Source organism: Episyrphus balteatus, chromosome 3, assembly GCF_945859705.1.
Source record: "Episyrphus balteatus chromosome 3, idEpiBalt1.1, whole genome shotgun sequence".
NCBI classification, from domain to species: domain Eukaryota; kingdom Metazoa; phylum Arthropoda; class Insecta; order Diptera; family Syrphidae; genus Episyrphus; species Episyrphus balteatus.
In genome coordinates this window covers 119,826,456-119,845,116 of record NC_079136.1, presented here as the reverse complement: position 1 = coordinate 119,845,116, position 18,661 = coordinate 119,826,456, and the positions used below count along the sequence as shown (strand labels likewise).

Here is an 18,661-nt window from a genome sequence, read left to right as displayed (position 1 = left end):
TTAATTTAAAAGAATTAAATACAACAAAAGAAGAAGAAAAAAATAAAGAAACCCGTAAGTAAAAAGGAAACATGATTTCTTATACATTAAGATTTCAACAACAACAAAAAATATAAATTATTATAATTATTATTTGTGTATGTATTTTTGAATAAAACCAAAAATAATAAAAAAAAAAATTAATAAAATTATAAAAAAAAAAATGTTTTTAGTTACGAACAAGAACAAATCATAAAAAAATAGAGGATATAACAACGTCTTAAACTTACCATCGACGAAATATATAAATTTAAAAAATAAACAAAAATAAAACACAATGGACTACTAAGTAAGACAAACAATATATTAAAAACGAATGAAAAATTCAGAATTATTATTAAAAAAAAATAATATAAAACATCAATAACAGAGAAATGGAAAAAATAAAGATATATCCAAACAATTTGTAATTAATAAAAGGAAACTTTGTTTTATTTGTGGTAACTGCATTAAAGTCTGGTTACTGATTTATTTGATATCGAAATTTTTTTTTTTTTTTATTCGGAAGCAAATATTTTCTGATCAAAGTCTCGAAACAAGTTTTGGTTTACAGATACGAGTTCACAATGAACAGGCCTATCTATTTAGGCAAACAAATTAGAAATTTATTTTTTTCGGATTTTTGAGAAAAAATCAAGGTTAACCCCTTGCCTGAAAAAAGTAAATTTTCAAAAATTTCCTCCGAATGCATTGAGTGAGACATCAAAAGAAAGGTCTCTTTAAGCTCTATTCATAACTGCAAACCAAAAGTTTCTTTGAGGTCTGGTTTCCGAATTATTTGATATCGAAATATTTTATTTTTTTTCATTCGGAATCAAATATCTTCGGATCAAAGTCTCGAAACAAGTTTTGGTTTACAGATACGAGTTCACAATGAACAGGCCTATCTATTTAGGCAAACAAATTAGAAATTTATTTTTTTCGGATTTTTGAGAAAAAAATCAAGGTTAACCCCTTGCCTGAAAAAAGTAAATTTTCAAAAATTTCCTCCGAATGCATTGAGTGAGACATCAAAAGAAAGGTCTCTTTAAGCTCTATTCATAACTGCAAACCAAAAGTTTCTTCGAGGTCTGGTTTCCGAATTATTTGATATCGAAATATTTTTTTTTTTCATTCGGAAGCAAATATCTTCGGATCAAAGTCTCGAAACAAGTTTTGGTTTACAGATACGAGTTCACAATGAACAGGCCTATCTATTTAGGCAAAAAATTAGAAATTTATTTTTTTCGGATTTTTGAGAAAAAATCAAGGTTAACCCCTTGCCTGAAAAAAGTAAATTTTCAAAAATTTCCTCCGAATGCATTGAGTGAGACATCAAAAGAAAGGTCTCTTTAAGCTCTATTCATAACTGCAAGCCAAAAGTTTCTCCGAGGTCTGGTTTCCGAATTATTTGATATCGAAATATTTTTTTTTTTTTCATTCGGAAGCAAATATCTTCGGATCAAAGTCTCGAAACAAGTTTTGGTTTACAGATACGAGTTCACAATAAACAGGCCTATCTATTTAGGCAAAAAAATTAGAAATTTATTTTTTTCGGATTTTTGAGAAAAAATCAAGGTTAACCCCTTGCCTGAAAAAAGTAAATTTTCAAAAATTTCCTCCGAATGCATTGAGTGAGACATCAAAAGAAAGGTCTCTTTAAGCTCTATTCATAACTGCAAACCAAAAGTTTCTTTGAGGTCTGGTTTCCGAATTATTTGATATCGAAATATTTTATTTTTTTTCATTCGGAATCAAATATCTTCGGATCAAAGTCTCGAAACAAGTTTTGGTTTACAGATACGAGTTCACAATGAACAGGCCTATCTATTTAGGCAAACAAATTAGAAATTTATTTTTTTCGGATTTTTGAGAAAAAAATCAAGGTTAACCCCTTGCCTGAAAAAAGTAAATTTTCAAAAATTTCCTCCGAATGCATTGAGTGAGACATCAAAAGAAAGGTCTCTTTAAGCTCTATTCATAACTGCAAACCAAAAGTTTCTTCGAGGTCTGGTTTCCGAATTATTTGATATCGAAATATTTTTTTTTTTCATTCGGAAGCAAATATCTTCGGATCAAAGTCTCGAAACAAGTTTTGGTTTACAGATACGAGTTCACAATGAACAGGCCTATCTATTTAGGCAAAAAATTAGAAATTTATTTTTTTCGGATTTTTGAGAAAAAATCAAGGTTAACCCCTTGCCTGAAAAAAGTAAATTTTCAAAAATTTCCTCCGAATACATTGAGTGAGACATCAAAAGAAAGGTCTCTTTAAGCTCTATTCATAACTGCAAACCAAAAGTTTCTTCGAGGTCTGGTTTCCGAATTATTTGATATCGAAATATTTTTTTTTTTTTTCATTCGGAAGCAAATATCTTCGGATCAAAGTCTCGAAACAAGTTTTGGTTTACAGATACGAGTTCACAATAAACAGGCCTATCTATTTAGGCAAAAAAATTAGAAATTTATTTTTTTCGGATTTTTGAGAAAAAATCAAGGTTAACCATTTGCCTGAAAAAAGTAAATTTTCAAAAATTTCCTCCGAATGCATTGAGTGAGATATCAAAAGAAAGGTCTCTTGACGCTGTATTCATAACTGCAAACCAAAAGTTTCTTTGAGGTCTGGTTTCCGAATTATTTGATATCGAAATATTTTATTTTTTTTCATTCGGAATCAAATATCTTCGGATCAAAGTCTCGAAACAAGTTTTGGTTTACAGATACGAGTTCACAATGAACAGGCCTATCTATTTAGGCAAACAAATAAGAAATTTTATTAGAAATTTATTTTTTTCGGATTTTTGAGAAAAAATCAAGGTTAACCCCTTGCCTGAAAAAAGTAAATTTTCAAAAATTTCCTCCGAATGCATTGAGTGAGACATCAAAAGAAAGGTCTCTTTAAGCTCTATTCATAACTGCAAGCCAAAAGTTTCTCCGAGGTCTGGTTTCCGAATTATTTGATATCGAAATATTTTTTTTTTTTTCATTCGGAAGCAAATATCTTCGGATCAAAGTCTCGAAACAAGTTTTGGTTTACAGATACGAGTTCACAATGAACAGGCCTATCTATTTAGGCAAAAAAATTAGAAATTTATTTTTTTCGGATTTTTGGGAAAAAATCAAGGTTAACCCCTTGCCTGAAAAAAGTAAATTTTCAAAAATTTCCTCCGAATGCATTGAGTGAGACATCAAAAGAAAGGTCTCTTTAAGCTCTATTCATAACTGCAAACCAAAAGTTTCTTTGAGGTCTGGTTTCCGAATTATTTGATATCGAAATATTTTATTTTTTTTCATTCGGAATCAAATATCTTCGGATCAAAGTCTCGAAACAAGTTTTGGTTTACAGATACGAGTTCACAATGAACAGGCCTATCTATTTAGGCAAACAAATTAGAAATTTATTTTTTTCGGATTTTTGAGAAAAATTCAAGGTTAACCCCTTGCCTGAAAAAAGTAAATTTTCAAAAATTTCCTCCGAATGCATTGAGTGAGACATCAAAAGAAAGGTCTCTTTAAGCTCTATTCATAACTGCAAGCCAAAAGTTTCTCCGAGGTCTGGTTTCCGAATTATTTGATATCGAAATATTTTTTTTTTTTTCATTCGGAAGCAAATATCTTCGGATCAAAGTCTCGAAACAAGTTTTGGTTTACAGATACGAGTTCACAATAAACAGGCCTATCTATTTACTCAAACAAATTAGAAATTTATTTTTTTCGGATTTTTGAGAAAAAATCAAGGTTAACCCCTTGCCTGAAAAAAGTAAATTTTCAAAAATTTCCTCCGAATGCATTGAGTGAGACATCAAAAGAAAGGTCTCTTTAAGCTCTATTCATAACTGCAAACCAAAAGTTTCTTTGAGGTCTGGTTTCCGAATTATTTGATATCGAAATATTTTATTTTTTTTCATTCGGAAGCAAATATCTTCGGATCAAAGTCTCGAAACAAGTTTTGGTTTACAGATACGAGTTCACAATGAACAGGGTTATCTATTTAGGCAAAAAAATTAGAAATTTATTTTTTTCGGATTTTTGAGAAAAAAATCAAGGTTAACCCCTTGCCTGAAAAAAGTAAATTTTCAAAAATTTCCTCCGAATGCATTGAGTGAGACATCAAAAGAAAGGTCTCTTTAAGCTCTATTCATAACTGCAAACCAAAAGTTTCTTTGAGGTCTGGTTTCCGAATTATTTGATATCGAAATATTTTATTTTTTTTCATTCGGAAGCAAATATCTTCGGATCAAAGTCTCGAAACAAGTTTTGGTTTACAGATACGAGTTCACAATGAACAGGCCTATCTATTTACTCAAACAAATTAGAAATTTATTTTTTTCGGATTTTTGAGAAAAAATCAAGGTTAACCCCTTGCCTGAAAAAAGTAAATTTTCAAAAATTTCCTCCGAATGCATTGAGTGAGACATCAAAAGAAAGGTCTCTTTAAGCTCTATTCATAACTGCAAGCCAAAAGTTTCTCCGAGGTCTGGTTTCCGAATTATTTGATATCGAAATATTTTTTTTTTTTCATTCGGAAGCAAATATCTTCGGATCAAAGTCTCGAAACAAGTTTTGGTTTACAGATACGAGTTCACAATAAACAGGCCTATCTATTTAGGCAAAAAAATTAGAAATTTATTTTTTTCGGATTTTTGAGAAAAAATCAAGGTTAACCCCTTGCCTGAAAAAAGTAAATTTTCAAAAATTTCCTCCGAATGCATTGAGTGAGACATCAAAAGAAAGGTCTCTTTAAGCTCTATTCATAACTGCAAACCAAAAGTTTCTTTGAGGTCTGGTTTCCGAATTATTTGATATCGAAATATTTTATTTTTTTTCATTCGGAATCAAATATCTTCGGATCAAAGTCTCGAAACAAGTTTTGGTTTACAGATACGAGTTCACAATGAACAGGCCTATCTATTTAGGCAAACAAATTAGAAATTTATTTTTTTCGGATTTTTGAGAAAAATTCAAGGTTAACCCCTTGCCTGAAAAAAGTAAATTTTCAAAAATTTCCTCCGAATGCATTGAGTGAGACATCAAAAGAAAGGTCTCTTTAAGCTCTATTCATAACTGCAAGCCAAAAGTTTCTCCGAGGTCTGGTTTCCGAATTATTTGATATCGAAATATTTTTTTTTTTTTCATTCGGAAGCAAATATCTTCGGATCAAAGTCTCGAAACAAGTTTTGGTTTACAGATACGAGTTCACAATAAACAGGCCTATCTATTTAGGCAAAAAAATTAGAAATTTATTTTTTTCGGATTTTTGAGAAAAAATCAAGGTTAACCCCTTGCCTGAAAAAAGTAAATTTTCAAAAATTTCCTCCGAATGCATTGAGTGAGACATCAAAAGAAAGGTCTCTTTAAGCTCTATTCATAACTGCAAACCAAAAGTTTCTTTGAGGTCTGGTTTCCGAATTATTTGATATCGAAATATTTTATTTTTTTTCATTCGGAATCAAATATCTTCGGATCAAAGTCTCGAAACAAGTTTTGGTTTACAGATACGAGTTCACAATGAACAGGCCTATCTATTTAGGCAAACAAATAAGAAATTTTATTAGAAATTTATTTTTTTCGGATTTTTGAGAAAAAATCAAGGTTAACCCCTTGCCTGAAAAAAGTAAATTTTCAAAAATTTCCTCCGAATGCATTGAGTGAGACATCAAAAGAAAGGTCTCTTTAAGCTCTATTCATAACTGCAAGCCAAAAGTTTCTCCGAGGTCTGGTTTCCGAATTATTTGATATCGAAATATTTTTTTTTTTTTCATTCGGAAGCAAATATCTTCGGATCAAAGTCTCGAAACAAGTTTTGGTTTACAGATACGAGTTCACAATAAACAGGCCTATCTATTTAGGCAAAAAAATTAGAAATTTATTTTTTTCGGATTTTTGAGAAAAAATCAAGGTTAACCCCTTGCCTGAAAAAAGTAAATTTTCAAAAATTTCCTCCGAATGCATTGAGTGAGACATCAAAAGAAAGGTCTCTTTAAGCTCTATTCATAACTGCAAACCAAAAGTTTCTTTGAGGTCTGGTTTCCGAATTATTTGATATCGAAATATTTTATTTTTTTTCATTCGGAATCAAATATCTTCGGATCAAAGTCTCGAAACAAGTTTTGGTTTACAGATACGAGTTCACAATGAACAGGCCTATCTATTTAGGCAAACAAATTAGAAATTTATTTTTTTCGGATTTTTGAGAAAAATTCAAGGTTAACCCCTTGCCTGAAAAAAGTAAATTTTCAAAAATTTCCTCCGAATGCATTGAGTGAGACATCAAAAGAAAGGTCTCTTTAAGCTCTATTCATAACTGCAAACCAAAAGTTTCTTCGAGGTCTGGTTTCCGAATTATTTGATATCGAAATATTTTATTTTTTTTTCATTCGGAATCAAATATCTTCGGATCAAAGTCTCGAAACAAGTTTTGGTTTACAGATACGAGTTCACAATGAACAGGCCTATCTATTTAGGCAAACAAATAAGAAATTTTATTAGAAATTTATTTTTTTCGGATTTTTGAGAAAAAATCAAGGTAAACCCCTTGCCTGAAAAAAAGTAAATTTTCAAAAATTTCCTCCGAATGCATTGAGTGAGACATCAAAAGTAAGGTCTCTTTAAGCTCTATTCATAACTGCAAACCAAAAGTTTCTTCGAGGTCTGGTTTCCGAATTATTTGATATCGAATAATTTTTTTTTTTCATTCGGAATCAAATATCTTCGGATCAAAGTCTCGAAACAAGTTTTGGTTTACAGATACGAGTTCACAATGAACAGGCCTATCTATTTAGGCAAACAAATAAGAAATTTTATTAGAAATTTATTTTTTTCGGATTTTTGAGAAAAAAATTAAGGTTAACCCCTTGCCTGAAAAAAGTAAATTTTCAAAAATTTCCTCCGAATGCATTGAGTGAGACATCAAAAGTAAGGTCTCTTTAAGCTCTATTCATAACTGCAAACCAAAAGTTTCTTCGAGGTCTGGTTTCCGAATTATTTGATATCGAAATATTTTTTTTTTTTGATTTTTTCATTCGGAATCAGATATCTTCGGATCAAAGTCTCGAAACAAGTTTTGGTTTACAGATACGAGTTCACAATAAACAGGCCTATCTATTTAGGCAAACAAATAAGAAATTTATTTTTTTTGGATTTTTGAGAAAAAATCAAGGTTAACCCCTTGCCTGAAAAAAGTAAATTTTCAAAAATTTCCTCCGAATGCATTGAGTGAGACATCAAAGGAAAGGTCTCTTTAGAAATTTATTTTTTTCGGATTTTTGAGAAAAATTCAAGGTTAACCCCTTGCCTGAAAAAAGTAAATTTTCAAAAATTTCCTCCGAATGCATTGAGTGAGACATCAAAAGAAAGGTGTCTTTAAGCTCTATTCATAACTGCAAACCAAAAGTTTCTTCGAGGTCTGGTTTCCGAATTATTTGATATCGAAATATTTTTTGTTTTTTTTTTTCATTCGGAAGCAAATATCTTCGTACGGAAGTCTCGAAACAAGTTTTGGTTTACAGATACGAGTTCACAATGAACAGGCGTATCTATTTAGGCAAAAAAATTAGAAATTTATTTTTTTCGGATTTTTGAGAAAAATTCAAGGTTAACCCCTTGCCTGAAAAAAGTAAATTTTCAAAAATTTCCTCCGAATGCATTGAGTGAGACATCAAAAGTAAGGTCTCTTTAAGCTCTATTCATAACTGCAAACCAAAAGTTTCTTCGAGGTCTGGTTTCCGAATTATTTGATATCGAAATATTTTTTGTTTTTTTTTTCATTCGGAAGCAAATATCTTCGTACGGAAGTCTCGAAACAAGTTTTGGTTTACAGATACGAGTTCACAATGAACAGGCCTATCTATTTAGGCAAACAAATAAGAAATTTTATTAGAAATTTATTTTTTTCGGATTTTTGAGAAAAAATCAAGGTAAACCCCTTGCCTGAAAAAAGTAAATTTTCAAAAATTTCCTCCGAATGCATTGAGTGAGACATCAAAAGTAAGGTCTCTTTAAGCTCTATTCATAACTGCAAACCAAAAGTTTCTTCGAGGTCTGGTTTCCGAATTATTTGATATTGAAATATTTTTTTTTTTTTGTTTTTTCATTCGGAATCAAATATCTTCGGATCAAAGTCTCGAAACAAGTTTTGGTTTACAGATACGAGTTCACAATGAACAGGCCTATCTATTTAGGCAAAAAAATTAGAAATTTATTTTTTTCGGATTTTTGAGAAAAAATCAAGGTTAACCCCTTGCCTGAAAAAAGTAAATTTTCAAAAATTTCCTCCCAATGCATTGCGTGATACATCAAAAGAAAGGTCTCTTTAAGCTCTATTCATAACTGCAAACCAAAAGTTTCTTCGAGGTCTGGTTTCCGAATTATTTGATATCGAAATATTTTTTTTTTCATTCGGAATCAAATATCTTCGGATCAAAGTCTCGAAACAAGTTTTGGTTTACAGATACGAGTTCACAATTAGAAATTTATTTTTTTCGGATTTTTGAGAAAAAATCAAGGTTAACCCCTTGCCTGAAAAAAGTAAATTTTCAAAAATTTCCTCCGAATGCATTGAGTGAGACATCAAAAGAAAGGTCTCTTTACGCTGTATTCATAACTGCAAACCAAAATTTTCTTCGAGGTCTGGTTTCCGAATTATTTGATATTGAAATATTTTTTTTTTTTTGTTATTTCATTCGGAAGCAAATATCTTCGGATCAAAGTCTCGAAACAAGTTTTGGTTTACAGATACGAGTTCACAATGAACAGGCCTATCTATTTAGGCAAAAAAATTAGAAATTTATTTTTTTCGGATTTTTGAGAAAAAATCAAGGTTAACCCCTTGCCTGAAAAAAGTAAATTTTCAAAAATTTCCTCCCAATGCATTGCGTGATACATCAAAAGAAAGGTCTCTTTAAGCTCTATTCATAACTGCAAACCAAAAGTTTCTCCGCGGTCTGGTTTCCGAATTATTTGATATCGAAATATTTTTTTTTGTTTTTTCATTCGGAAGCAAATATCTTCGGATGGAAGTCTCCAAACAAGTTTTGGTTTACAGATTTGAGTTCACAATGAACAGGCCTATCTATTTAGGCAAAAAAATTAAAAATTTTATTTTTTTCGGATTTTTGAGAAAAATTCAAGGTTAACCCCTTGCCTGAAAAAAGTAAATTTTCCAAAATTTCCTCCGAATGCATTGAGTGAGACATTTAAAGAAAGGTCTCTTTAAGCTCTATTCATAACTGCAAACCAAAAATTTCTTCGAGGTCTGGTTTCCGAATTATTTGATATTGAAATATTTTTTTTTTTTTTGTTTTTTCATTCGGAATCAAATATCTTCGGATCAAAGTCTCGAAACAAGTTTTGGTTTACAGATACGAGTTCACAATGAACAGGCCTATCTATTTAGGCAAACAAATAAAAAATTTATTTTTTACGGATTTTTGAGAAAAAATCAAGGTTAACCCCTTGCCTGAAAAAAAGTAAATTTTCAAAAATTTCCTCCGAATGCATTGAGTGAGACATCAAAGGAAAGGTCTCTTTAAGCTCTATTCATAACTGCAAACCAAAAGTTTCTTCGAGGTCTGGTTTCCGAATTATTTGATATTGAAATATTTTTTTTTTTTTGTTTTTTCATTCGGAATCAAATATCTTCGGATCAAAGTCTCGAAACAAGTTTTGGTTTACAGATACGAGTTCACAATAAACAGGCCTATCTATTGAGGCAAAAAAATTAGAAATTTATTTTTTTCGGATTTTTGAGAAAAAATCAAGGTTAACCCCTTGCCTGAAAAAAGTAAATTTTCAAAAATTTCCTCCGAATGCATTGAGTGAGATATCAAAAGAAAGGTCTCTTTAAGCTCTATTCATAACTGCAAACCAAAAGTTTCTTCGAGGTCTGGTTTCCGAATTATTTGATATTGAAATATGTTTTTTTTTTGTTTTTTCATTCGGAATCAAATACCTTCGGATCAAAGTCTCGAAACAAGTTTTGGTTTACAGATACGAGTTCACAATATACAGGCCTATCTATTTAGGCAAACAAATAAGAAATTTATTTTTTTCGGATTTTTGAGAAAAAATCGAGGTTAACCCCTTGCCTGAAAAAAAGTAAATTTTCCAAAATTTCCTCCGAATGCATTGAGTGAGACATTAAAAGAAAGGTCTCTTTAAGCTCTATTCATAACTGCAAACCAAAAGTTTCTTCGGGGTCTGGTTTCCGAATTATTTGATATTGAAATATTTTTTTTTTTTTTGTTTTTTCATTCGGAATCAAATATCTTCGGATCAAAGTCTCGAAACAAGTTTTGGTTTACAGATACGAGTTCACAATGAACAGGCCTATCTATTTAGGCAAACAAATAAAAAATTTATTTTTTTCGGATTTTTGAGAAAAAATCAAGGTTAACCCCTTGCCTGAAAAAAAAGTAAATTTTCAAAAATTTCCTCCGAATGCATTGAGTGAGACATCAAAAGAAAGGTCTCTTTACGCTGTATTCATAACTGCAAACCAAAAGTTTCTTCGAGGTCTGGTTTCCGAATTATTTGATATCGAAATATTTTTGTTTTTTTCACTCGGAATCAAATATCTTCGGATCAAAGTCTCGAAACAAGTTTTGGTTTACAGATACGAGTTCACAATGAACAGGCCTATCTATTTAGGCAAACAAATAAAAGATTTATTTTTTTCGGATTTTTGAGAAAAAATCAAGGTTAACCCCTTGCCTGAAAAAAAGTAAATTTTCAAAAATTTCCTCCGAATGCATTGAGTGAGACATCAAAGGAAAGGTCTCTTTAAGCTCTATTCATAACTGCAAACCAAAAGTTTCTTCGAGGTCTGGTTTCCGAATTATTTGATATCGAAATATTTTTTTTTTTGTTTTTTTCATTCGGAATCAGATATCTTCGGATCAAAGTCTCGAAACAAGTTTTGGTTTACAGATACGAGTTCACAATAAACAGGCCTATCTATTTAGGCAAAAAAAATAGAAATTTACTTTTTTCGGATTTTTGAGAAAAAATCAAATTTGAAAAAAGTAAATTTTCAAAAATTTCCTCCGAATGCATTGAGTGAGACATCAAAAGAAAAACCTATTCAAGCTCTATTCATAACTGCAAACCAAAAGTTTCTTCGAGGTCTGGTTTCCGAATTATTTGATATCGAAATATTTTTTTTTTGTTTTTTTCATTCGGAATCAGATATCTTCGGATCAAAGTCTCGAAACAAGTTTTGGTTTACAGATACGAGTTCACAATGAACAGGCCTATCTATTTAGGAAAACAAATAAGAAATTTATTTTTTTCGGATTTTTGAGAAAAAAGTAAATTTTCAAAAATTTCCTCCGAATGCATTGAGTGAGACATCAAAAGAAAGGTCTCTTTAAGCTCTATTCATAACTGCAAACCAAAAGTTTCTTCGAGGTCTGGTTTCCGAATTATTTGATATCGAAATATTTTATTTTTTTTTTCATTCGGAAGCAAATATCTTCGGATCAAAGTCTCGAAACAAGTTTTATTTTACAGATACGAGTTCACAATGAACAGGCCTTTCTATTTAGGCAAACAAATAAGAAATTTATTTTTTTCGGATTTTTGAGAAAAAATCAAGGTTAACCCCTTGCCTGAAAAAAGTAAATTTAAAAAAATTTCCTCCGAATGCATTGAGTGAGACATCAAAAGAAAAACCTATTCAAGCTCTATTCATAACTGCAAACCAAAAGTTTCTTCGAGGTCTGGTTTCCGAATTATTTGATATTGAAATATTTTTTTTTTTTGTTTTTTCATTCGGAATCAAATATCTTCGGATCAAAGTCTCGAAACAAGTTTTGGTTTACAGATACGAGTTCACAATGAACAGGCCTATCTATTTAGGCAAAAAAATTAGAAATTTATTTTTTTCGGATTTTTGAGAAAAAATCAAGGTTAACCCCTTACCTGAAAAAAGTAAATTTTCAAAAATTTCCTCCGAATGCATTGAGTGAGACATCAAAAGAAAGGTCTCTTAAAGCTCTATTCATAACTACAAACCAAAAGTTTCTTCGAGGTCTGGTTTCCGAATTATTTGATGTCGAAATATTTTTTTTTTTGTTTTTTTCATTCGGAAGCAAATATCTTCGGATCAAAGTCTCGAAACAAGTTTTGGTTTACAGATACGAGTTCACAATGAACAGGCCTATCTATTTAGGCAAAAAAATTAGAATTTTATTTTTTTCGGATTTTTGAGAAAAAATCAAGGTTATCTCCTTGCCTTAAGAAAGGCATTTTTAAAAATTTTCTCCAATTCCATTGAGAGTGACATATAAAGAAATGTCTGTTTAAGCTCTATTTTTCGATTCATAGTTTCAATAAAAACAAAAACGATATATTAGAATTTCTTGTATTTTTTCATAATTAAACTTTATTAACATAATTCAATATCATTTATTTTTTATTCGTCAATGTGACGAAATTTTGTCTGTCAATAACGTATATCGACAACAGACTTTTATAGCATTCATTTTTTTTTTTTTTGTGTTTAATATTTAATGTTCATTCACTATTAAATATAATTTTCTTTGCACAGTTTTTTTTTTTTTAAATTTTATTTTACTATCTTCACATTTTTTTTTTAATAATTTAAATATAATCATTTCCATCATATCATTCATAATATTTTTTTTTTTATATTTTCATTAACGAACTTATGTATTGTTTTTGTTTTTTTTTTTTTTGTATTTTTTTCTTTAATAATTTTTATTTTTTGTTTGCAATTTCATTATTTAATTAGGTAATTGATTTGCCTTATCGTAAATATTTGATGTAAATCCTATCTTACACAATAATCTTACTCCTGCTTCATCTCTTTTTGCAATTTTATTATAGTTCTTTTTTTTTGTTAATATTTTTTATTTTATTCGAAAATAATTGTGTATTTTTTTATTTGTTCCTATTTGTTGTTATTTTAAGAGAATTGTTTTAAATTTTGAAAGAAACTAAAATGTGATTTTTGAATTTCTAATCTTAGTATCTCATTCTTTGAAATAAAAAACAAACAAATTAAATAGAAATAAATTCAACATCCAAACTTTATTTTTTTTTTTGTTTTGTTTTCATTCTCGATGTTAATTAAGTGTATAGATACAAATATTATTTTTTTAATGTTTTCTTTTTATTTGTTTTTTTTTTTTATATTTATATTAAATTTAATTTAAATTCGTATTTAGTCTGCCTCCGGATGGCATTTCGGATTTAGGAAACATTTAGTGATTTTTTTTTAATATGAATTAATTATATATAAATAATTTTAAAACTAAATAAAATACAAAAAAAAAAATAACATAAATCGCATAAGAGAAGTGCAATATGCATTTCTTAATTTTTGTTTCTTATTTTTGGTTTTAAAATTAAATAATAAAATTTATTAAATTTAATTAGTTTCTGTTTTTCTATAAAAGTACAAATAATTACGTATATACCGACAAATAAAGTGCCATTGATAGAGAGATAGAGATTTTGTGAGTTGTGTATACACTTAGACAACGATTATTTTTGTTCGAAAAGTTTGTGTTTTGTTTTTTTAAGATGATTATCTTCTCTAATTGTGATTTTTTTTAAATAAAATTTAATAGAATTAAAGTACTTATAAAAGGTCTACCTACAAGAGATATCAAATATATTAAATGCAAGATATTCGCTGGAAGACATTTTTATTTTTTTATAAAGAACTATTTTTTTTTTTTTTAATGAAAATGAGTAAAATTATAAAATTTTAATTTATAGTTTAAATTTTTTTTTTTGTTGTTTAATTAAGTTCTTTGAAATATTTTTGAAATAAAAATTTTCCTTGCCCAGGCAAACTCAAATTTTTTTTTTAATTTTGTTGATTTTTTTATAAATACAAAACTGTTTTAGAGAACTTTTATTCTGCATACTGAATTTCTGTCAATTACCTACCAAGTGTCGTTATACTTTTCGTTTAGATTTAAACCCAGAAAACTCGAAAATCTTATCTTCGAAAATATTTGTGGTTAGGTTTTCGAAAACATTAAAAAAAAAGTCTCGGAAATTTTGATCGTTACAAAAATGGTCATATTATGTATCTTTATAACTTTTTCAAACATTTTGAAGAAACAGTATCTTTTTATATTTGCAAGAAAGTGTTCTTGTACTACACAAATATAAAACAGTGATGATTGGAAAGATTTTGAAGATGATATGGCCAGATTACTTAGTAGGTATACTTGAAAAAAATTGAAAATCATATCTCGAAAACATATCCATTGTTAATTTTTTTTAAATGTAATTTCCGAGTCCCTGAGCTTATTGAAGCAAAACTGTTAGTCGGGTTATTACTACTGGATCAATTACATCTCAGTGGTACAACGGATTGATTAAAAAAACTAAAGGTCCAACCCAGTGGCGTAGCGTGCATGGGTGGCTGCCGAGGCTGCAGTTATGGTGTCACCCATAGAATGAAAAAACCAGTAAAGTAAATGAAATTCCACTTTTCTATAATATTAAGACTTTATACTTTCCCTTTGCCATAAGCAAATTTTGGAATCGCAAAAATCGAATACAACCGATTTTTTAAATAAGTAGTTAAGGAAAATTTTCAAAAAAAAATAATTGTTTTTGAAAACTCAATAATAAAGGATAGAGAACCAATCAATTTTTTTTTTATGTGTGGATTAATATTTGTTTTTATTTTAAATTTTTTTTATTTCTAAAATTTGTATAGGTACATAAAAACCTTTAAAAAACCGTACCAATTATTTTGTGTCACTAAATTGCATGCTTGGTTTGGAGTTTAAAACCATTCTAGGAATTATTTTTGTACTTTTAACAAGAAAATTTTACGTTTATTATAAGTTTTTACTGAAACTTATATATGCTGGTTTCTCTTTAAAAATTTAAAATTTGGAAAAGAATTTGGCAAAATATATACATATATATGCAGAGCTATCCTAGAATTCAAACTTGTTTTTGTTAAATTAAAGTAAAATTATAAATTTAAATAAAAGTTTAATTCTAGTTAGGTACTTTACACATAAAGTTAAACAAAAATAATCGTTGCCTTAAAAAAATACACATTTTTAACAATAAATTTATTATTAATGCATAATGCTGCCACTTAAGAGTAAGATTGTTTTTTTTTTTTTGTTTTAAAGAGTTAAATGTTTTAAATGTTCTAAAAAGTCGTAAAAGTCTTATACATGAAAAAGTGTGTTTTCTTGTTTTTTTGTTTTGTTTTCTTATAAAAAAAAATGATTTAGTTTTTTTTTTTGTTTAATTTTTGTATTTGCATTTTTTTTTTTTATATATATAAATTCAAAAAAGAAGACTTAGATGATAGATAGAATAAATAGCGCGACATAGCCAAAGAAATGTCATTTATAGTGATTTTTTGTTTGTATTTTTTTTTTATAGTTTTATTTAGATATTTTGTTTTAATTTTCATTTATTTAAGTTTAAATTTATATGCAGAAATTAAATTTAGTTAAATTAAAAAAAAAAATAAAGAGAAAATTTTCAGCTTTTTAAATTTAGTCAGGAAAGATTTTTTTATTTTTAAGACTGTGCGTTTAGTTAGTTTGTCAGTTTTTTTTTTAATCGAAATTCTTTAAGTTTCATAGATTGTTACTCTTCATAAAATAATATTTAACACAAAAATAAAATAAAATTTTATTATTTTGAAACTAAATCAAAAAAAAAAAAAATTGAAAATTTATCTGGCGTATATTTTAAACATATACGATTAATTTTGAAATAACCAAAATATTTATCAGTATTCCATCTACATATAGATGATTTAAGTTTTTTTGTTTAAATTTTAATTTTTAATTTATTTATCGTTAGTTTTAGTTTTCTTGTTGTTATTAAAATGTTTTTTTTTTTTCTTTTAATTTTATTTAGGATTTTTTGTCTTTTTTTAAAAGTGTTAATTTTAAAATTAAAAAAAAAATAAAAATGAAATATGTTAAATAATAATTTTTACTCTTGCTTATATAATTTTTGTATGTCATTCATCCTATATATATATATATATATATATATTTAAGTGTATATATAATATTTTATATGAGATTTAGTGGTTTTTCTCTGTTTTTTGTTTCTGTTCTTTGGAATGTTTTGTTATATTTTTTTTTTCTTTTTCTATAAATATTATTCTTATTGTGTTCCTATTTTTTTTGTTTATATTTTATGTATATATAACACTATTTATGTATAAAGTTTTCTATTTCTTTTTTTGGAAAATTTAAAACTTAAACATTTAGATTGAAAAATAAAAAATTAAAAAAATAAAATTATATAGAAAAAATATTATAAGAAAATTTGTAACAAAAATATTGTATCTCATTTCTTTTTTTGTTTTTATTATTTTCTCTCTCTTTCTAGGTTTTCTCCATTCTGCTTTTGTATGTCTTCTTTAACTATTTTATAGCGCGCTTCATTTCATTATAATTATTATTTTTAACAATAAAAATACATAAATATGTTTTTTTTTTTCTTCTTATTTTGTTTTATATATCATCTTTATTTTTTTTTTTTTTAATTTATTTATTTGTTTTGTGTGTTTCATAGGAACAATCTCTCTCTGTCTTTATAAAATCTGTCCTAAATAAAAAAATAAATAATATATTTATATTTTTTGTTTGTTTTGTTTTCATGCTTATATATGTAAAAATTCATATGGATGTGAAGGTCCAATGTATTTATTTATTATTTTGTTTAACTAGTTTTCTTGTTTTTTTTTTTTTTGGATTTGTGTATTTTTACAAATTGTTTATTTTTTAATTAATTTTTAATTATTATTTTTTCGTATTCATATAAATAACGGCAGTTTTATTTTTTTATATATGTATATTTATATATTTTAGGTATTGTGTGTGTGTATGTGTGTGTGATTGTTGTTTTTTTATATATAATTTAATTTCATTTATCTACAAGTTTTTTGGTTTGTTTTGTTTTTTTAATTTATTTTTTTAACTAAATATTTACTCTGGTAAATTACTATTATTGTAGGTTTGCATTTTTTGTTTCTTTTTTTTTTTGTATTCTTGATGAATGTAAGAGTGTTTTTTTGTGTGTGTGATTTTGTTGTGTGTGTGTGTGTATTTAAGTATAATTTTGAATTTCCTTCATTTTGTTCATTTCTATTCTGAGCTTACAATATTATTTAACAACGCTATAAATAATATTATTTTAAATTATTTTAAAATTTTTTGTTGGTTTTTTTATATAATATAATAATTTTGGTTTTTTTTTTGTTTTTCTTCAATTTGTTTTACATTTGAAACTAATTTTTAATACTAAATAAATATTATACTTATTTTATTGCACTATGATGTGAGGAGCTGACAGCAGTACGGTCACCGTTGCAACAATTGTAAAAAGTGTAAAAACAATTAAACAAAACCTGTAAGAGTAAAATAAATTTATCAATAAAGTATATAAATCAAATATATTGTATGTAGTTCTGTTCAAGCTTTAAACGCTATTATTTATTTAATACTTTATTCACAAAGGCTCAATTTATTCACACTCCATTAAATTTAAAGTTGCCATTTAAAGTGGGAAGTTTAAAAATTCGTAAACGATTTGATAGATGGTTTTAAAATTTTAATGGCGACTTTAAATATAATGGAGAGTGAATAAATTGGGCGCTAGTTTTTAAAAATATGTTTTTGATTTTGGATACATCGAAGACCATAGTCACGGGTGGGGCATTTGTACATTGCATTCATTTGTTAAACTGTACAAAATATACATAAACTTTGATAATGCCATTAGAAAAAATTGTGAATTAATTAAACTCGGGGAAAAAATATGACAACTTGATTATTTTATACAGAAAATTGAGTATTTTCTACTGCCACGGGTGGGACAGAGAAAAGAAGCGATTGTAGACATTTGCTTACAAATAGTCAAAATTGAGGGAAATCAAAAACAAAAAAATATTTAATGCACACATTTTGCGTATTTTTTTTTTTTTTTTTTTTTTATTGCAGAAATTTTTTTATTATTTCAAATAATTTTTTTTTTCAATACAAAATACATATTTTAGTTGCAAATCTTTTTTTTTTTAATGCAAATATTTTTCATTTGCAAAAAAAAATTTTTCTAATGCAATTACTTTTTTAAAATTTTTAATGGACAAGTGCATTAAAAAAAAAATTATTTTTTAGAACTCTGATAAAAAATAATTTAACGATTGCTTACTTTTTTAAACGCCATTCACCGAGTTTAGAGCTTGCTTAGAGCCATTTTAAGAATTTTTTGACCAAATATAAATTATTACTAAGATCGTGAGCTCATTATCATGGTAATAATTTATCTAGAGTGTGGGGTGAAGGTGGTTGCCAACTTTTTTAAGAAGGAAGAGAGTATATTTGATTTCAAAGACGAAAAAAAGAGTACATTTGAAAAAAGAAGAGTACCATTCATTTCAAGTCTTGAAAATGTATTTTTTGGTACTTCTTGCAGTATATAACAATATTTTTGTTATTTTTAAAATAGGTGTATAACTCTAAACGGTCAAATTCAAAATTCATATAAATTAAGAGCTTATTTTTGATCAATTTCAATGCAGCCCTATTCCTCTCATCTGACCACTTCATATTCATGACCAAAATACTCTCCCAGTGAATGCTGAATTTTTAAAACGTTAGAGCCGTTTTTT

The 18,661-nt window shown here is 27.4% G+C and overlaps 1 protein-coding gene across 7 annotated transcripts in view; it reads right to left on the bottom strand.

The window, feature by feature from the left end:
* Positions 1-16,514: 16,514 nt before the first annotated feature.
* Positions 16,515-18,661, bottom strand: part of LOC129916343 (neuronal acetylcholine receptor subunit alpha-7) — a 235,269-nt gene continuing 233,122 nt past the window's right edge. For all 7 annotated transcript variants that reach the window (XM_055996208.1, XM_055996207.1, XM_055996213.1 and 4 more), the window contains one exon: positions 16,515-17,398. In XM_055996208.1, coding sequence (XP_055852183.1) covers positions 17,314-17,398 — 85 coding nt within the window. In that variant the 3' untranslated portion in view covers positions 16,515-17,313. The remainder of the gene's footprint in view (positions 17,399-18,661) is intronic.